This window comes from Heloderma suspectum, chromosome 1 (assembly GCF_057233095.1).
Source record: "Heloderma suspectum isolate Gila_16-S chromosome 1, 16-S_ref, whole genome shotgun sequence".
NCBI lineage: Eukaryota > Metazoa > Chordata > Lepidosauria > Squamata > Helodermatidae > Heloderma > Heloderma suspectum.
The window spans coordinates 168,683,561-168,705,767 of NC_139458.1; the positions used below are offsets into that span (position 1 = coordinate 168,683,561).

Sequence of the window (22,207 nt, forward strand, 5' to 3'; positions counted from 1 at the left end):
CTGTTCCTTTGTAAAGGCTCCACACCGTAAGGGAGCTAAGCCCTTTGTAGCTCTGAGTCCAGTGGTGCATTTGTTTGGTGGACAAGCAGAGAGTTTTGGCCATTGTGCTGAGATTCTTTGAGGGTCTCAAGTTCTTAGCTAGTTAACTTCCCTTGCCTCCTTCCAGTTCCCTTGCTTCTCTCCATGTTTGTTGTTTTCCTTGGAGTAGTCAAGATCTAAGGAGAGACCTCATTTTAGGCTCTCCTCTGTAAATTCAATTTTTGCAATGAGATTATTTTGACTCCAGAGTCCCTAATAATAGTTTCGCCATTCGCTTAGTCTCCCCATCATCACCCCAAATACCAGGAGTCTAACAGCCATCTGGATATATCATCCATTTGGCTGTTTCTGGACAACATAGTACTCAATAATGTCTAAGCAGTCAGGGCGCTTACCCCAACAGCCTGCATAGCAGCTGAAGGAGGTGTCTGCCCATTTCTCCCACTGTCTAGCTAGAGACAGATATTGAGTTAGCTCCAGATTTAGCCATACTTGGAGTATACCTATAAAAATCAATGGCACTTAAATTATGGGATTTCAGTGAGTCTACTCTACATATGATTTAATCTAGAACCACCCCAATACATTTTTTCGAAGAGTTCAAATTGATACGATAGAGGCATCTCTTACCTTGGTATGCACACACAGGCAGCCCACTATCATCTGTGTTCTCAAGATTTCCCCATCAACTGACTTATTCTGAAATCGTTAAAGAATTGGCTTGGGAAATGTAACTCCCCTTTTATCTCCCTGTTATAACAACTGGCTGCTGGTGAACTTCCAGGCGCAATTCAAAGTGCTGATCATTACTGTTAGAGGCCTAAATGGCTTGGGAACAGGATATCCAGAGTACCAATTCCTCCTATGTAATCCTGTCTGTCAAATGTGATCAGCTGGGGTCTTCTGTGTCATGCTTCAACTCAAGGTTCAGCTTTGGGTGCCATCACAGAAAAAGCCTTCTCTCTTCTGGTCACTAGGATGGGGGAGAAATTTGTTGGGTTTGCATTTTAATATGAACCAACCTTCAAACTAATTTAGAACCAATTCTGAACAAATATGTGAACCAGAACACAATTATCTTTTGTGTTTTGCTCTTCTCCAAATTTTGCAATGCAGTTCTCCGATCTGAAAATGCATACAAAACTGCGTATATTAGGAGAAATAGGGTACAACAATGTGTGCATTTGGGGAAATTGCATACAAAAAGGCATAATAATTAGAGGAAATTGCTTGCAAAAAGGCTTATTTTAGGCTTATGCCACAGATACTTCAACATGGTGTAAAGGGGTTGCGATTTTAATTCATAAGCAATTTCCTTTTTCAGTTCAACAGGTGATTTTTGCTATTGAGGGGCGTTTTTTGATCTTGGTAGGAAAGTATATGAGTAAATTAATTGCTATGATCAATGTATATGGGCCAAATATTGATTCTCTGGCTATGTTTCATTATTGTTTTGCTAAACTGCTTGATACTACCTATGATTATTTTATTGTGGGTGGGGATTTTAATGAGGTCTTAGATCCTTCGTTAGATAGAAGTACACCTTCTCCCAAGACTCAGTCTGCTGTGAGATTTGCACTCCAGGCTTATATTATGGAATATGGTTTAATTGATGCTTGGAGAATTTTACATTCTGCTGATAGAGAGTACACTTTTATTTCACCAGTTCACCATAACTGCTTTAGATTAGACTATTTTTTGATTTCTACAACTAGTACATCAATTAAAAGATTGCAAGATTGACACATTCGTAGTGTCAGGTCATACTGCAACTGCATGTTTGGAACTGCAATTTTCTGATACTCCTAGAACCCCTGGTCTTTGGCGTCTTAATGTTTATCTTCTTAATGATGAGAAGTTTAAAACCCAGATGTTAGCTGAACTAACAGAGTATTTTAATATTAACGAGGGTACAACAGGTTCGTGTGCCACTGAATGGGAGGCTAGTAAAGCTTTTATAAGGGGTTGAATCATCTCTTATGCTTCTTATCAAAAGAAGCTTTAAAAAAGCTCAACAGATGTATTTAAATAAGAAGCTGAAATCGCTTATAACTCAGTTTGCCACTTCCTGCACAGCCCAACTTTATCAAGAGCTACAGAATACTAAGCATGAGTTGAATAATACTCTTTCACAACAGGCGGAATTTGCTCTGATCTGTCTATGACAGAAATATTGGGAAAGTAGTGAACGTCTTAGTAAGATCCTTGCACATCGTCTTAAACAGCATCAACATCAGAATGTCATTTCAGCTATTAAAGAAAAGAGTGGCAAAAGGAAAGTGAAGGACAGTGGTACTTCTCCTTCAGAAATAAATTTGCAGTTTTTAAATCTGATCTGTATAGTACCAGTAATAAGATATCAGAGCAAGATATGGATGCTTTTTTTCTCAGATTAATCTTCGACGTTTAGATTCTTCACAACAACAGCTCCTTTTAGCTCCTATTCATTTAGAGGACATTATGAGTGCGATAATGAAAATGAATACTGGGAAATCACCCGGATCAGATGGATTTCCAATTGAATGGTATAAAATAGGGATGGCACAGGCACCCAGTTCAGTCTGGGAATCTGGCGGACCTCCTCCTGCCCGCACTCTCGAGCCCCACTTGCCGAGCCCCTGCCCCTGCTCAGCCCCTGCCCCTGCTCACCCCCTGCCCGTGTTTGGTGAATGGCCTGCACTTCACCTCAGCAGCCTTGTCAAGCTTCGTGGTTGCCATTTTCTGAGATGGTGATTGCAAAAATGCGCAAATTTGCGTGCATGTGAAAATGCACATTTTTGCTAACACACAAATTCGCGTATATGAAAATGCTCATTTTACGAATGCACATATTTCCGTATGCACGGAATGCGTATTTTACAAAAAATGCACATTTTTGTACACACACTAATGTGTGCCTTCACAAAAATGTGCATTTCACACATGAGAACATGCACATTTGGAAAAGTGCTCATTTTTGTGCATACAAAATCATTCGCATTTTTGCAATCGCAATTTTTTTTTTTTTAGAAATGGCAACTGCGGAGCTTGACGAGGCCACTGGGGTGAGTACAGGCTGCTCACTGAGAGTGGGAGGGGATCAAGAGCAGTCCGGGGATCGGCGAGTGGGGGCAGGGGCTGGGCAGGAGTCCGAAGAACCTGGCCGGAGTGAGTTCACACATCCCTAGTATAAAACATCCTCTAGTTTTTTAGCCCCAAAGTTGTATTGCCTCTGTAATCATATTTTCAAAGCTGGCTCCCTTTCTTCATCGTTAAATGATGCTTATATTACTGTGATTCCTAAGCCAGGAAAAGACCATACCTATTGTCCTAACTATCAACCTATATCATTAATTAACATAGATATCAAAATATTTACAGCAATCTTGGACAATAGATTACAACAAGTCATGACTGTATTGGTTAGACCAGACCAGGTGGGATTTATTAAAAATAGACAGGGGGTTGATAATCTTAGATTAGTTGTTGATTTAGTTGCTTTAAACTCTGAAAGAACTGACCAGGCAGCCATCATTTCCTTGGATGCAGAAAAGGCCTTTGACAAAATTCACTGGAAATTTATGTTGATTACACTGACTAATTTTGGTTTTCCTATAGAATTTTTGAAATGGGTTAAAATTTTATACTCAGTTCTTAGAGCAAGAGTAATGATTAACAGGTTATTTGCAGCTCTCTTTTTTTTACTTGGGTGGGGTACCAGACAAGGTTACCCACTTTCCCCACTGATATTCTATTTATGTTTGGAACCCTTGGCATGTGCTATTAGACAAAATAATAGTATTCATGTATTTGTTCATTTCGGTTCAGAATTTAAAATTAGCCTTTATGCTGATGATCTTTTGCTGTTTATCTCAAGACTCCAGTCATTGGTTCCAGCTTTGATGAAAATGATTAATACCTTTGGGGAATTGTCTGGCTATTCAATTAATCGGTCAAAGTCAGAAATAATGCCAATTGGAGATAGGGTATACTCCAGTGTATCACCCAATTGACAATTTCGATGGTGCCCGGAGTCTATTACTTACTTGGGAATTATTATTCCTAGAGATATATCTCAAATGATTAGGTTAAATTTAAACAGGTTGATTAATGATATTTTATGAGATGTAGATTGATGGGCATCTTTAAAGTTGAGTTTATGGGGTAAGGTGCATACACTTAAGATGAATTTCATACCTCGAATTATTTATGTTATATGTGGGATACTTATACCTGGTAAATATTTCCAAAAACTTAATGCTTTGTTTCGTAAATCCTTCTGGGGTTCCTCTCCACCAAGAACATCTTTAAAAAGGATGCAACTTCCAATTAATGAAGGTGCGTTCGGTTTTCCGAATCTAACTATGTACCATCAGGCCTATTTGCTGACCTCTACTAAATTAGACTGCTTTTCCATGCAGATTAGATTTTCCACCTTGGTCAGTGTTGGAATCTTCTTGTCTGGAGCCTCTCTTTAAATGGATGGCATTAAGTTCTCAGTATATCAAGGTAGACAGAGCTCCTCCCACCATTTTGGCAGCTAGAGAAGTTTGGCATATAATGTCATGTCAATTACAGTTTGATCCATTTCCCCACACTAAATTGATGATATGGGGAAATCCAGATTTAAGAATTGGTAAGAAAATGTTTTTATGGCGGACCTGGACAGATAAAATTATCTTTACTCTGGATCAATTAGTGAGGGTTGATTATGAGTTTTTGTTATTTTCAACTTTGCAAGATCAGTTTGATTTGCCTTCTAAAGCAGAATGGAAGTATTTGCAATTGAAATATTTGTTGGTATCTCGATTTGGTCCTGCTGCTTTTACTGCTTCCAAGTCTCCTTCTCTATTGGAAATACTTATTGAAGCTGATCAGCTATATCGACCCACAATTCATGTTTATAAACATTTATTATCAATGAATAAATATAATACAGCAGGAATGGAACAGGGAATTGGAACGTCCTATTTTGTTTAATCAATGGGCTGTCGTCTTGGCGTCTATATCAGACATTTTAATGGATCTTCGGCTACACTTTATTCAGCAAAAAACTTTTGTTTCGGGTCTATTCGACGCCACAACGCCTTTTTAATAAAGGCTTGTCAAATTCAGCTAATTGTTGGAGATGTAACGCAGTCAATGCTTCTCTTATTCATGTTTTGGAAATGCCCAGTGGTCGGTTCCTTTTGGGAGGAAGTTATTATACGGTTAAATTTTGTATTGGAAAGCTCATTAATTAATATTTACTGATGTAAATGTTCTTTTAAATTACTTACCTGCTTCTTGTAATGTAACACATGGTCAGCGTAAATGGATTTTTCGCGCCCTTTTGGTTGCTAAAAGACTGATATTACGATACTGGAATGATTAAAGCCTACCACCTATAACTCAATGGACTGAAGACCTAACAACACTAGCAACATTTGAAAGAGTGGTATATAGGTATAACTTGCAGGTGGACTTAAATGTGGATATTTAGACTGCTTTTACTGAAGTATATGTGTAACCTATTTTTCTCTTTCTTTCTTTCTTTCTTTCTTTCTTTCTTTCTTTCTTTCTTGAATATTGTAATATTTGAAACTGAGGATTTTAGAATAAGCTGTTGTATTTTTTATTTTGTTCTTTTTTATTTTGTTATGTTTTTAGTTTGGTTTGGTTTGGTTTGTTAGAACTCACAATAAAAAATTGGGAAAAAACCTTCATACAGTCAGAGCCAGAAATATTGGAACAAGTATAACTGTTTTGGCAGTTGGCCTCTGTACACCACCACATTGAAGTTGAAAGGAAACGCATCCAGATGGGAGCGAAGTCAGGACTTCCAGCTGTAATTCAAGGGGTTTCACAAAAGTGGGGCACTACCCATTCAGGAAGGACAGCCAGTGGCATACACCCCTCCCCCCATCATTGGTGGATCATAAGTAATGGAACAAACCAACATCATTTCAAACTTAAGGATCGCCTTTAATACCTGGATGAAAATCCCAGGCAGTCAATGACTGCCTGAAGTCTGGAACCCATGGACATGACCCAATGCTGAGTTTCATCCCTCGAGATGCTTTGCCAGGCCTTTACTGCAGCTGCCTTCAGCTGCTGCTTGTTTGTGGGTCTTTCTGCCTTCAGTCTTGTCTTCAGTAAGTGAAAAGCATGCTCTATTGGGTTGACATCAGGTGACTGACTTGGCCATTGAAGAACATCCCACTTTGTTGCCTTGAGAAACTCTTGGGTAGCTTTTGCTGTATGTTTTGAGTCATTATCCATCTGCAATATGAAGTGACGTCCTATCAGTTTGGCAGCATTCGGCTGCATCTGAGCAGAAAGTATAGCCCTCTACACTTCAGAATTCATCCTGCTGCTTTTATCAGCAGTCAGGTCATCAATAAACACCAGTGAACCAGTTCCATTGGCAGCCATACATGCCTCCACCATTCCATTGGCAGCATACATGCCTCCACTGCCTCCACCATGTTTGACAGATGATGTGGTATGCTTTGGATCATGAGCTGTTCCTTTCCTTCTCCATACTTTTCTCTTCCCATCATTCTGGTACAAGTTCATCTTGGTTTCATCAGTCCAAAGAATCTTATTGCAGAACTGGGCAGGCTTTTTTAGGTGTTTGCTGGCAAAGGCTAATCTGGCCTTTCGGTTCTTGAGCATTACCAGTGATTTGCACCTTGTTGTGAAGCCTCTGTATTTACCTTCATAAAGCCATCTCTTGACTGTAGATGTTCACAATGACATGCCTACCTCCTCAAGAGCGTTCTTGACCTGGGTAGGTGTTGTGAAAGGGTTCCTCTTCACCATGAGCAGCATTCTGCGGTCATCCACTTTAGTTGTCTTCCGTGGTCTTCCAGGCCTTTTGCTGTTGCTGAGCTTGCCAGTTAATTCCTTCTTTTTCAGGATGTTCCAAGCTGTTGTGCTGGCCACTCCCAATGTTTTTGCTATCTCTCTGATGGGTTTATTTTGTTTCCTTGGCCTAATGACGGCCTCCTTCACTCACAAGGACACCTCTTTGGACCTCATTTTGGGAGTTCCAGTGAGCAGCTACCAAATGCAAATGTAACACTCAGAACCACCTCCAAGCCTTTTATCTGCTTGATTGGTCATGGGGTACCCAGGAAACAGGCCATGCCTGGCCATGCAGCTGCTTGTCAGCCATTCGTTCCATTACTTATGAGCCACCAATGATGGGTGTGTGTGTATGCCACTGGCTGCACTTCCTGAATGGTTAGTGCCCCATTTTTGTCAAACCCCTTGAATTTTGACAATTCAAAATTGAGCAGGGGGTTGGACTCGATGGCCTTGTAGGCCCCTTCCAACCCTACTATTCTATGATTCTATGATTCTATGAATTACAGCTGAAAGTCCTGACTTCGCTCCCATCTGGGTGTGTTTCCGTTCAATTTCAATGTGGTGGTGTACAGAGGCCAACTGCCAAAACAGTTATCCTTGCTCCAATATTTCTGGCCCTGACTGTATATTAGGAGAAATAGTGTATAAGAATGTGTGCATTTGGGGAAATTGCATACAAAAGGCATAATAATTAGGGGAAATTGCTTGCAAAAATGCTTATTTTAGGGGGAAATGCATATAGAAATGTGTGTATTAGGAGAAATGCACATGAAAACATGTACAAATTTTTGCATGGACTTTTAACGAAATAATTGCAAACTGATGGAGAAACAGGCCAGAATGGATTTTTGCTTTTAAAAAGATGAAAGTTGTACAAAGCAAAATGGAAATGTCCATCCCTAATTGTCACCTGACACAATTCAGATGACAGGGGGACCTGAAAAAATCTTTGGTGCGCTACACAACAGTACACTCCTTTCCAATGCAGAGATGAAACTGCATATTGGAAAAATGACATGTGCAAAACAAGAGAACCTTTTCTTTTCAATTAGTTAAATTCTCAATGTGTCCTGTGCCTATATTAGCAGAGTAATGTTAATATTACCACACTGCACAAAATAATTTATGAAGCCTTCATTTTGTTTATAATAAAGATGTTATATTTTAAGAAACTAATAATTAAGCCTGTCTGATCAGTGCCATATGGAGTGTATTTTTTGTAATGGACACCAAGGCTACAAGCATGAGACAGTACTCCAAGAATGCTCCCTATTTATACATGATTTTTAGAAAGCCTTAAGTAAGTGCCTGTGTTTAGGGAAATGTGGTAAACTAGAAGACTGGCAGGATTCCACCACAAGACAGTGTTCTCTACATGACCCCACCCACTAATATGATAGAGACCTTACCCTAAAACATGGAACAGATGATGCATCCTGTCTTTTGCCATTTACTGCAGCTTCTGCAAAATGTATTTTACACAGAAAGTAGGGTTTGGGGGAGAACCAAACCTCATTTTTATATAGCTTTATGGGAGATTGGTAGAAACACTTTAACTGCAGGCAACCCTCTCTTACATCATTTACTCCCCCCAGCCCCCAAAAGAACAACAACATATTAAAATGAAACTATTATAAGTGGTCATAAGAGCAAATCAGTGTAGAATGGTTAAGTATGAAACTTACACTTAGTCCCATTATTTGCTAGGGATTACACACGAGTTCTACAAAATTTCCATCATGAACTCTTTCTAGTCCAGTACCTTTACATATTTTAAATAAAACCGCTCTATACTAAGTTGGAACTGTTCAGTGGAGCATGACAGACATATTAGAATGTCACTGTCATAGTTTGGAGTAGAGTTTATAAACAGCTCATGAATTCACTGCACTCTCTCTTGTTAGACAAGATTGCTGAAGATTATAGGCCCCCCTTGCCTTTCCGTAATTTGCCATCTATACTGATTTCTCTGAGATTTTTTCCTTTTTGTTTCACAAGTGTCCATTCATGGTTTATCCTTCATCCCTGAATTGATTATCCTACCAATAAGGTGCCTGCAGAGAAACTGAAAAATGTTTCCTGTATAGCACACAGAAAGGGATGAGTAATAAAACTGAATGGCCAGCTCTTAGTATAAATGTAAGGGTGTCCAGAATGCCTTAGGTTGCATTATTGAGGGCTGTTTTTAAACCCCTATAATTTAAACTGAATTGTCTTGCTTTCTCTTGAGAACTCTTGAAGCATTGCTGCTCGATCTGTACTAACAATAATTTATCAACAATCGTTCACATCGTATGTTATTGCTATTTGGGGCCATTTCAGATGTTAATGCTTTCAGAGTGGTAGACACTTATTTTAAAGGTTAAAATAAAAACACTTTTGCACCACTGAGCAACTACAATGTTAAAATGTGACATTTACCAAATGGTTCTGTCTAAAGGCATTCAGAGTCTCCATGCTAGTGCCAGATGCTAACAGCAGCACCAAATTTTGGAGTAGGGAGTGAGGAACCCTGAGCTCTGGGGAGCTGTCACATGGCCAGCAATTGCTTCACTTAGAGGCAGCCTGGTGTCCTTCAGATGATTTGGAATTCAACTTTCATCAGCCCCAGCCAGCATGGCCAATGGTCTGTGATTAAGGGAGTTGTAGTCCAAAATATCTGGAGGGTGTCTGTTTGCCTACCCCTGACTTATAGAATGCAACTAGAATGCTGGGCTCGAAAGATCCTGTCGGAAGCCCAGACCACCAATATGGTTCAGCTCTGATGTGACGACTCTTCACAAGCTTTGATTCATCCACAATGTGGTAAGCAGCCTGCAGATGTTACAGGCACCCACATAGGGTGCTTCCACACAAAAGCATTTTTCATAGGTCTCCAAAAAGGAGATGCAAGTTTTGACATTGGCCCCAGCTTAACAGAAGCCTTTGGGTTTTGTGTGCTGTTTCATTCATTTCAGAGGTAGGGGAAGTTTGTTCCTAGCACCCGGAAGGGCCTCTGTATCTTACATATTAGAAGCCTACCATGCAAGGCCCTTGTGAGGGCTGGACAACAGTATAACTTTTGTACTGGGAATCCTCTGTGGGAATTCTGTATGGGGAATTCTGCCATGAGAGGTCGGGCTTCGTTGTGCATGAACATCAGGATCACAGTCTAACTGGAGAAAAGGACCTGCTGTATCCCAGACCTAGATTAGGGATTCCCTGCTTATCCACAAGGTTCTGCTTTCTGATGCAGATATTTTAGTTGCATTGGGGCCTGCTCTCTGGGATTTCAGACAGGAATTTTTCCATCGCTACTTGGAGATGCCAGGGATTGAACTTGGGACCTTCTGCATGCAAAGCAGGTGCTCTGCCACTGAGCCACAGCCCTTTTACTAATCATTATGTGCTTGCACAACTACTCTTTGGGGATTTTTAATAAAGATTACTTTATCTATTTGAATATTTGTATCTTGCTTTTTGAGCCCAAGGCTCCCCAAGATGGCTAACAATATTAATAACCAAATACATTATAGAATGACAACAGCTCGAATCCCAAAAGGAAAGTATGGCATGTGCCATGATGGGGGGGGGCATGTCCCAGACACTCCATGTTCTTCCTGTGAATATCCAAGAACACTGGGTGGAAAGACAGAAATCTCAATGCAAATAAGGGGGCAGTTTGGCAAACCTATAATCAGCTCCCAGATCAGCATACGGAGAAAGAACATATTTCAGCTACACAGCAAAGATTACAATGCAAGGGCTCCTGTGCCTGTGAAGAAGAAACAAATAATATCATCTTGGATCCAAAACTATAATCTTCATAGAATTCATCTTTATTCATCATATTTCCAGAAGTTCAGTTTTTCTATCTCTCCTGTTACATTCTCCCTAATATTTAAACCAAGAGTTAGGTTGTAATTGAACCACCACTGAAAAATAAAAGTTTGTTAAGTTGCATTGTTAAGTAAAAGTCTTTCTTTCCTTTCTTTCACCAATTCCTTTCTTTTTTGCCTGCAGAATAGCGGCCAAAGAGAACATGAATCTTATGACACCTCAGAGTTTAGGCATTGTTTTTGGGCCAACACTCCTTCGACCTGAAAAAGAGACGGGGTCCATGGCAGTACACATGCTGTACCAGAACCAACTAGTTGAGCTAATGCTAAGCGAATACACCAAGATCTTCAACTTTGAGAAAGACTGACAGGGAACGTTACTGAATATATTCACATCTGTCTTGATATCTAATATTTTTACATTTCTGTAAACGTCTTTCTGAAATATTTCTTTTTCCTTCTAGTGACAGATGCCTCATTTTGTGAAAACTTAGCGATGATTTTGTCTTTAAATTTCCAAACATTGGAATAAAAATATATTGTCAACATTTGCTTATGTGTACTCGGCATTAACCCTTTGCATGAGTCAGTCTCTGCCACAGCACTCTTCAAGACTTTGCCATTTTCCATGTCTTTATTTTACAGCTGGGATTTGACAATATGGCCAAATCCAGATGAAATATTGCTTAGAGGCATATGCAGTGGCATTCCCAGATAAGCAGGGCTGGAGGTTAATGGATTTAAATTGGTTTCTGGCACATTACATTGGTACTGATAATAGTGTATCAATTAAAATGCTTTTTAATGTATATACCTGTTCTTGTGTGTAAAATGATAAAACCATGTTGAATGGTCATTTCTCCTTAAGAATAAGTCAAAGAATCAAATGTTGCTACTGATTTGTTCTCTCTCTCTCTCTCTCTCTCTCTCTCATGCACACACACACACACAATCAAGGCTTGAAGTGTGTAAAGATTCTGTTAAAAAATTAAGGATGAAATAAATCCCTGAACCTTGTTGTCTTAAATGCTGCAGCAGCAATGTATCAGTTGCCCAAGTCCTCATGTTAAATTCAGCATCCATTTTGAATCTCCATCATTTTATACGACTTTGCTCCTTCCCTAGCTATGTCATGTTTTGTAGAATTTTTTATTATGCTCCCAAAGATGCTTTATTGGTGAACTGCATTAAATTCATCTAGAAAGAACTTTTTTCTAAAAGCCTTTTCATATGCCCTTAGGATTACTTGGCTAGACTTGAATCAATTTATACATTTGATGGTTAGTTTCAGTTGTCATGGATAAACAAAAGGGTAACTGTCTAGAATATATCAAATATTGTTTTATTCTGAAATGTATGTTTCCAGCTATACACATCCTCTACCCTGTTTTGTAAAAGTATTCCGCTGATAAAACGTAGACTTATGTTTGACAGCTTTTTAATCAAGTTCAAAGAGAATAAATAAAACTAATCCAGTGTGGTAAAAGAGTCTGCCTAGTTATCGATTTGTTCATAAAATGAAAATAAACCATGTAAATAAAATGTGTGAAAATACAGATCTAGAAGCAAATATTTTGAGCAATTAAAAAAACCCAAATATAGGATTAATGCATAAATCTGCTGCGTATGAGAGATATGTCTCAAGTATCAAATCTAGTAGTCAGGAATTACAATGTCATTGTTCAACACCATTTTACAGCCTGCTATGCTGTTAAGCAGTCAAAGTTGTGTGTTGTGCTTTAAAACGATCATCAAGGAAAATAAATGTACAGGGATTCTGCTGCTTCATTAAAGAAGTACAAGCTCTAGAATTAATGGGTAAGATATGCAGAATCCACATGCGCAAAAAGAACTAGGCTACTGCTGAACTGACCACAAAATTACCAGGGAATACAGAAGATGCAGGGGGGGGAAACAATAACCATGGCCAGTCATAACAATTAAAGGGGAGACAGTAAAACTTTGGGATCCTCATGTGCACGTTGTAGGATGAATCAATGTTGGTGATGCATGAGCATCTTCCTGCTGAACTGGTGACTGATGCTGCCTTCTTTGACAATGCTAATCTTTGCTGAAGGGAGAGGGGATTTCCTGACTGGAATTAGCCCTCATCCCAAAGAGGTAATTGAAAGGTATACACAAGGAAATCCAGAAAGGGACCGGTGCTTGGGTTACACATGGAAGATCATGTTTGTCCTCAGTTAAGTGTTCATTTTATATGCATGAAAAATACCTATGCTAATGCTCTTGACTGCATTTATTCAGAAATACAATACAAAAATATACAATGAGTTATATTATAATCTAGCTCCTTGGCAGTATTTGTTGTGGCTATAAACCCTACATCTTTGAGGAAGTCCCTCCCTTAGATTGGTCCAACTGGAGATGGGAAAGGCAGAGCTCAAGAATATGCTCAAGAGGTAAATGTAGTTCGTGTTGTTTCCAAACTTCTCATTATGGAAAGGTAGTTTAGTAGGATTTTTCTAAATATAAGGGTGTTATTGATATATCTGTCCTGTTTGTCACTTAATTCATACTGTGTGAAAACCACATGTCAAAATGGGCAAACTGTAGAAGTTGTGTATGTATCATTTTACAGGAAGAGCCACTGTATATGTTTTCTCCTTGGTATAACAAACCTCTGCATTATTATATTGTTCAAGATGCTTAAAAAGTTGAGGGCAAGGTTTGTTTTTAGAGCATGTCATGGCATAGGTCAGCCTTTTAAAAGGGCTTGAACCCAGCCTTAGCAGTGGATAAATAGTTTGACCCCAGGCCTAACTCAATGGCAAAGAAGCATTGAACATTTGAGATGTGTGGGATTCGTCCTCTAGTGAAGGAGCTTCTTCACACTTGCTGCAGAGATTGGAGTGGGGGAGCAGGTTGTCAATGTCACTAATGCTTTTTGCAGTCTGTTTCCAATGGTTGTACATCCAGCAACATTTATTTTTCCCATCTGAGTAAATATTAATTATATTTTACATTTTATATTTTTATTTTAATATAGCAATGTTGATGCTTCCCTATAACAACCTCTCAGAGTAGTTTTTAACAAGAATAAAAAAAATTGAACTGTAAAGTAGATAACCACATAAGTGCAAAACAAGTGGAAAATGTGCATATCCACCCAATGATTTCCTTTCTTTTCTAGACAGAAATTAAATAAAAAATAATCAGACATAAGGAGGGTTCAGGATACCTATCTGTACCAGTCAATACCCATGTCAGAAACTGAATCTGGCAGATTGCTTTAGCATTCCTATGAACTAACACAGCCTTCTCCAACTTGGTGCCCTCCAGATCTGTTGGATAACAACTCCCAGCATCCTGGTTGGAGGACCCATCTGGAGGGCATCAGGTTGAGGAAGGCTGGACTAACATAAGCCCAGCGTGGCTACGTTTTGTAAGATGGCCTTCCTCTGTAATTTGGAAACAGGCATCAAAATGTAAATGGTGACCAAGATCTATGGGGCTGTCCGGAATAGGGGTGTACCGATTACTCACCCCGTTCCAGTGGGGCCATCCGCTGGGGAGGGGAGGCGATCAGTCCCTCCCCCCCGGAATCCTCCCCAGCCGGCTCTGCTCCACGGCAAGCCCGCAGAGCCACCCGCCGGGCCCGCCCACAGCCAGACTTCCATCCGCTGCCAGGCTGCAGCTGCAAATGGCAGCCGCCATAGCAGCCGCCATTTGCATCCCTGCGTTAGCCGTGATAGGCTACGTATATATTTACATAGCCTATCACGGCAAAGAGCAGGGACGCAAATAGCGTCCACTGCGCCATTTGCGTCCCTGCGTTAGCTGTGATAGGCTATGTACATATTTACGTAGACTATCACGGCAAAAGACAGGGACGCAAATGGCGTAGCGGATGCTATTTGCATCCCTGCTCTTTGCTGTGATAGGCTACGTAAATACTTACATAGCCTATCACAGCTAAAGTAGGAAGGCAAATGGCGGCCGCAGACCGGGGCAGTGGACGGACCGGACAGCGAACAAAAGGTAGGGACTGTCCCGGGGAAATTTTGCAGGGTGGTGGTGGGGGATTGCTCCATTCCACCATGGACTACTGAGGGCCGGATTCTAAAGAATCCAACCTCATTGGAGTCCGTGGCAGAATTCTCTAACATCCCTAGTCCAGAATGGCAGCCTGTGAAGGGGTATAGTGTTCGCAAACTAGGCCTAGGGAGAAAAATATGGATATTTATGTATTCATTTAACACTGATAAAATGGATGGATAGGCATTGCCACATTGTTGCCAACTTCTTGTTTTCTTCCAGAATCCCACTAACACAAGCTCCCTAATAGGGAAAATCACAAAACAAACTGTACTCTGGGGTGGTAACATCATGTTGCTGTACATTAAGGGTGCAGTCCAATGCATGTCTAGACAGAAGAAAACTGTCCTACAGCTCCCAGCATTCCCCATCCAACATGGCTGGCTGGGGGATGCTGGGAGTTGTAGGACTTTTTTCCTGCCTAAACATGCATAGGATTGTGCCCTTACTAAATTAATCACACATTAAAAACACAGATTGCATCACCAATCTGCTGTAATGTTTTAGAAGGGGAATCAGCTATTCTCACACCTCATCAACAAATGTAGCAATCGATCCTCTTCCCCCAGCACCACTTGTCTACCTTTGCTGGGAAGAGTCAAGTGGTCAAGCCAGATTGCCTGAGATCATTACAGATACACTCAATTGCTTAAAAATGTCTTTAGTGGGCACCTGAAACACAACAACGTTGGTGCCTGCCTGACCTCCAGAGGCAGGGAATTCCACCAAGAGGGAGCCACCACACAGAAGGGTCTACTCCAGGTGGAGTCTAACTGGGCCGTAGTTCCACGCGTAATCACCCAGAGCATCCCATCTGATGACCTCAGTCAACAGGCAGGCTGATCAGGTAGATGACAGTCTCTTAAATATCCTGGTCCCAAGTTGCTTTATACACTACTAGCAAAACCTTAAACCTGGCCTGGTAGTGAACAAGTAGCCAGTGCAGTTCTCTTGGCAAAGGAGTTGCATGCTGAAAATGGGCAGCTCCTGACAACAGCCAAGCTTCTACATTCTGCACTTCACTGCAGCTTCCAAATCAACCTTAAGAGCAGCCTCACATAGCGTTCATTGCAGTAGTCCAGACCTAAGTAGGGATGTTGTGGGAGTCCGGGAAAGAGGTGGAGTCTGGTGGACTCCCCCCCCCACCCACTCGGTAGGGATGTACGAAAGTCACTTACCTTTTAACGAAATGTGATTCGAGGTGGGGGGGAGGTGCTCCGTCCCTCCCCCCAAAATTCTGGCCGGGGGGGAGGCGCTCCGTCCCTCCCCCCCGAAATTCTGGCCGGGGGGGTGCTCCATCCCTGCCCCCCGAAATTCTGGCTGGGGGGGAGGCGCTCCATCCCTCCCCTCCCAAATCCTGGCCGGCCGGGTCCGCAAATGTCCCTGCAGTCAGCCGTGATAGGCTACGTAAATGTTTACGTAGCCTATCACGGCTGAGTAAAAAAAATAAAAAACGTGCGTAGACGCTACGCTATTTGCATTCCCCTTATTTTCGCCTTAGTCTACGTAAATGTTTACGTAGACTAGATGTGCCAAAATAAGGAACGCAAATGGCAGCGCCCATGGGTGCCGCCATTTCCGTACACACGTTTTTTATTGTTTTTTTTTTACTCAGCCATGATAGGCTACGTAAACATTTACGTAGCCTATCACAGTATTTTTTTAAAAATCTTTCAAAGGGAGTGCACGCCCATCCAGAAAAGGTGATAAGCCTATCTCCTGGACTCAGGAACCACTCACCCACAGAGCTTCCATCTTGCCAGAATTCAGCTTCAGTTTATTGGCCCCCATCCAGCCCATCACTGACTCTAAGCACTGATCCAGGACTTGCACAGCCTCTCCTGATTCAGATGTCACAGGGAGATAAAGCTGTGTGTCATCAGCGTACTGATGGCACTTCATTCTAAATATCCTAATGACTGCTTCCAGTGGCTTCATGTAGATATTGAACAACATTGGGGATGATACCCTGAGGAACCCAATAGATGGTACCCTGAGCAACCCCATAGTTCAATTACCAAGGGGCCAAGGAATAATCACCCAGTGTTACTCTCTGAAATTGCCCCCTCCAGTAAGACCGGAACCAATGCCCAACCCACAGAGCTGACCCAGGAAGGTACCATGGTTGATGATATCAAAAGCTGATGAGAGATGGAGCAGAATTAACAGGATCACACTCCCCCTGCCCCTCTCTTACAGCTCCTCAGTATACCAAAGAGCAGAACAGGTTCCACAATGCCAGAGAGGGAACTCAGGTGCAATCAAGTTGATGGCCCTCCACATCTCACATTCCACAGTGAGACTGAGCAAAGACCAAATCAAGGTATCCCCTGCTTCATGTGTTGGGCTGATGACAAAATGAGACAACCCCATGGTTGTCAAGGTGGCCATGACATCCCGAGCTAGAGCTCCAGAGACAGCCTCAGCACAGAAATTGAACTCACTCAGAACCAGCACCCTGGGTTCCTCCAATACCACACTTGAGATCACTTACGCCAGCTTGGTAGGGATGTACGAAACCACTTACCTGTCTTGTAAGTGGAATCTGTGGTGGGGGGGGGAGGTGCTCCATCCCTCCCCCCGAAATCCTCCCCAGCCGGCTCCGCTCCCCTCTGCAGCAAGTCTGCAGCGCCACCGGCCGGGTGCATCCGCAGCCAGGCATCCGGCTGCGGCAGGTCTGCGGCTACAAATGGCGGCTGGCATAGGGGCCACCATTTGCATCCCTTCGCTGAGCCGTGATAGGCTACGTAAATATTTACGTAGTCTATCATGGCAAAAGCTGGGACGCACACAGTAGCTGCTACACCATTTGCGTCCCTACATCCCTATGTAGCCTATCACGGCAAAAGAAAAGGCAGGGATGCAAATGGCATAGCAGCCACCATTTGCATTCCTGCCTTTTGCCGTGATAGGCTACGTAAGTATTTAGCCTATGGCGTCCCTGCGTTAGCCATGATAGGCTATGTAAATACTTACATAGCCTATCACGGCTATTCGAAGGAAGGCGAATGGCGGCCGCAGACGTGGCCGCCATTCGTGGAGCACCGGACGGCCGACACCAGGTAGGCTCCAGGACCATTTCACAGGGTGGCAGGGGGGGTTGCTTCATTCTGCCATGGATTCCGGGGGGGCCAAATTCACTGGAATTCGGCCTCCCTGGAATCCGTGGCAGAATTCTCCAACATCCCTACAGCTTGGTCAAGGAAGCTGCTGGGCAGCAGAGTGGGCAGTACACCAGCAGCATTCCCAGTCTGTCTCTGTGGCCCAAAACCAGGTGCAACTAGGGATGTCAGAGAATTCCACCACAGATCTTGGTGAGGCCGAATGCCAGTGCATTCGGCCCCCTGAACTCCATGGCGGAATGGCCTGCCACCCCCCGCCCCCCGCGGATTCCCCCCCCCCGGGACGAGACTTACCTGGGGCGGATGTTCTGGACGGCGGCGGCTCCAGCGGCAGCTTCGGCGGAGGCGGCGGCAGCAGCTGGTCTTCCGACCGGCTGCTGCCACCACCGCCACCATTTGCAGTCTTCCCCCCCTCCATTTGTGATAGGCTATGTAAAGACTTACATAGCCTATCACGTCTGGGTTAAAAAAAAAAAACCGCGTACGCAATTTGCGTTCCCTATTTTTGGTTGTCTTAGTCTATGTAAATATTTACGTAGACTAAGATGGCGAAACTAAGGGGGAACGCAAATAGCGTAGCGGATGCTATTTGCGTTCCCCCTCATTTTCACCGTCTTAGTCTACATAAATATTTACGTAGACTAAGACAGTGAAAATAAAGAGGAATGCAAATAGCGTCCGCTACGCTATTTGCGTTCCCCCTTAGTTTCGCCGTCTTAGTCTACGTAAATATTTACGTAGACTAAGACAACCAAAAATAGGGAATGAAAATGGCAGCGCCCGTAGCCGCCATTTGCGTACGCTTTTTTTTTTTTAACCCAGACGTGATAGGCTACGTAAGTCTTTACGTACCCTATCACGGCTGAATTCAGGGACGCAAACTGCAGCGGCTATGGCCGCCGCCATTTGCGTCCCTGCTAGCCAGCAGCCGGATGTCTGGCTGCTGGCGGAGCCGGCCAGTGGCTCCACAGAATCCCTGCAGAGCGGAGCCGGCTGGCCAGGATTCCAGGGGGAGGGACGGAGCGCCTCCCCCCACAGCGGAACCCGGCGGAGCCAGGTAAGGGGGGTTTCGTACATGCCTAGGTGCAACCTCTCAAGGTGGGGTGGTCTCCTGATGAGAGAGATGGAAGTTCTGTAAACCATGGCAACTCCCTTCCCCCTGGCCCTCCAGCTTATGTTGATGCTGCACTGACTACCCAGGTGGGCAGAGCTGCATGGATCAACCCACCCATCTCACCCGCCCAAGTCTCAGCAACACAGATCAGCCCTCTCATCGATGACTAAATTGTGAATGAATGCAATCTTATTGTGGATCAATCTGGCATTAAATAGCATCACAGCAAGACAAGAGGGCTCAGTAGATGAGCTACCCGGTACATGAGAGCGAGGGGAGGGGTGTCACCTTCTCAATTGATGTGTCTTCCTTCTGGTCTTCTATGTATATTTTGTACAGTAAACAAAATGTGCAAGTCTAAAAGCTAATGGGTAGGGATGGGGAAGAAATCCACACAGCCCGAACCAGTACATGAAGAGAACCACAGTTACCCTTCGGTATTTGCATGTCTTTGAATTTTGCAATGCTGTTCTCCTATCAAAAAAATTATATTAGGGGAAAGTGCACACAAAAATGCATATGCTAAGAAAAGTAATGTTCAAAAATGTATTATATTGAGGGAAATTTCTTGCAAAATATGTGCATGTAACGATGTGTATAATAGGACAAATCCATATAAAATGCATACTTTAAAAAAAAATCACAAACTGATGCAGAAACAGGACAAGAACCTCAGATCAGAAAAATGAGAGAGAAAACAAAATTGACAGATTTGTCCGTCACTACTAGAGGGTAAAGGGTAATTTTACAAATGGCTTACATATGCAGAAATATTAACTGCAGTCAAGTTCTTGCGGAAATGGTTGTGTATTTGCCTGGGTTCCCCACCACCACGACACACACACCCTTTACACTCATAAAATCCAGTCTTTGAACTTGCTCATCCTCCAGTTCTCATTAGTCATCAGGAGATGCTTAGATAACTGCAGGCAGGATTGAGCCTACAGTTCCGCTAATGAGACAAAAGTAGCAGTTTACATTCCTGTACTAATTAAATATGTGATATTATAGTTAAGATTGCTATTTGGTCTGGTAGTGTTATGATAGTACATATGATTAGTATTGTACTGTGTAGTGAAGCATGTTATCTTCACAGCCATCAAGAGCACAAGTGGCTCCTTGAGAAAGCCACGTGACTTGATGCTTCTGTCTGCCTGGTTTTTGTGGATGCTCTGAGAAAACATTGCCTTGCCGCTAAGGTGTGATTCTTCATCAAGTGCCCAATGGGGGTGTTTCATCCAAACTCCAGCCACATGATAATCTTGTCTCAACATGTAGTAGCCTTAAGCATGAGGGAAGGTTTATATCTCATACATTTTTAATCCTACTCTAGCAAGTGTAACTTATTACCTTTATATGTTAAATCCCTCTATGTTCTCTAAAGCTTATTGATATCAAGGAAGGAAGCATCACTGGTTGCTATAACCTCAAGCCTCCTTAAGATCACTTACTTATCTTCCCAGTCCCATACCATTTTTTTTTCCTCTGGTTCTACTTTCACAGCCACTAACATGGATTAGAATTATCAGTCCATGCTAAGGAAGCAGGTCACCTAATGTGAATTAGTTAGCGCTCCTAATCACCCTTTTGCTCCTTCCAATCACAGTGGTAAAGGCAATCGGTTTCCTTCTTTTCAATAAATATTTATGAAACAATGTCATAGGCAGAGATGAAACAACAATTCTAGGCCATTTTGCAAATGAAGATAGAGGGCAACGTGTCACTGCATTTTTGCTCCATTTTACAGCACTCCCCACTTGTATAGGGTCTAGGGCACTTTCTTCCTTTTGGTCCATATTCTTCCCGCACCTGCTCGGATAGACCTGAGGGTCAGGCTACTGATAAGGGACTTTCAAACAGAGGTCTGTGCTCCAACAGCCCTCCCAGTAGAGGAATAACCTCCGTAAAGTAGGACACATGGCCACCCCACCTAAAGGTCTGGATAAGACCAGTCCAGCTTTGCTGTTTTCATAGTCAGAGAAAACTACATGCAGTGTATGGAAGTGTAAGGGTGCAATCCTATGGCTGGCTGCTAGACAGCGTCTAGACAGCTATGGGATTTTGGGGGTTATGGGAACTGAGTTTGGAGCCAGCACGCCAGAAATCCGACTCCTTGCCCCCTCCCCTGCCGCCTTGTAGGAGGCGTGGCTTGTCCCTGGCTCCATGCTCTGAAGAGCAGCGTGGAGTGGCTGAAAAGGGGCGTTTCTGGGGGTGGGGAAGAGACCACGGAAGCGCTGGTACAATGCTTCCTATGCTCTGTCCAGTGTCTCCTCTCCCCCTCCTCACTCTGAAGCACTCTGGTTAGACAGCCAAAATCCACCGTCTAGCTGCAAATACAGGGCAACGGGAGCACAGAGGAGAAGATCCCCTCCACACTCCGCCCACCCTGCATTGGTTAGTCGGCTACCTTCGAGTTTGGAGGCGGCTCACTGTCCTCATCGGATTGCACCCTAAGTTGATCAAGCCCTAAAATAAAGGAGAAAATGTTTTCCCAAACATGGTCTTAAGAATGTAAGGACTGCCTTGCTGGATCAGTCCAAGAGCTGTCTATTCCAGCATTCTGTTTATAGCCAAACACCTCTGGAAGTTCATACTGAAGGACTACCTGTTGCCTGTAATGTTGTAGTGAATAATAATGATCACCTGCTGGAGGGGAAGGGAGAAAGGGGACAATACAGTTAGGTAATTTTAGGCTCTGAACGTAATGGTCTTATTGGAGGGGGAGCTCTTTAGATGGCAATGTGCATTAATTTGTGTACTTCAAAATGTGGCTAGCAAGTATGCACTAATCTAACTCAAATTCATTATTTTATCTTGTTTTCATATTGTTAGATTGCATTTTTAATGTGTACCACTTAGGGATTTTAGTATTTTAAGCAGAATAAAAGTATTATAAATAAAAGCATAATAAATTGGGTGGCCCTCCTGCTCACCATGCTGATAGCCCTGCACCTCTGCCCCCATTGTCTTACCTTGACGGCACCACTGAAAAGAAGGCATGGATTGAGTCTCCAGTGCCTCTTTCCATTTCCTGCCCCCAAATTTGGCCAGCTTCTGGTCTTTTTGGATGGGGTTGACCTTGCACAGGAATAGATAGCAACCTTCTCTGCTCAAACATCTCTATCTAGGAATTGTTTTGTTTTACTTAAAATACAAAAACTGGGGTGAAAAAATGAAATGCCTTTAAATCTAAATATGCCGGAAGGCACCTTCAACAGTACCGTAGA

General features: G+C 42.6%; 1 protein-coding gene across 4 annotated transcripts in view; it reads left to right on the forward strand.

Moving 5' to 3' along the window:
* ARHGAP15 (Rho GTPase activating protein 15) overlaps positions 1 to 22,207 on the forward strand; it is a 711,254-nt gene that overhangs the window by 592,175 nt on the left and 96,872 nt on the right. For 2 of the 4 annotated variants that reach the window (XM_084809663.1, XM_084809686.1), the window contains one exon: positions 10,873 to 12,170. The exons of the other annotated variants lie outside the window; for them this stretch is intronic. In XM_084809663.1, coding sequence (XP_084665789.1) covers positions 10,873 to 11,056 — 184 coding nt within the window. In that variant the 3' untranslated portion in view covers positions 11,057 to 12,170. Of the gene's footprint in view, positions 1 to 10,872; positions 12,171 to 22,207 lie in introns of those variants that run through there. 4 annotated transcript variants of the gene reach the window in all.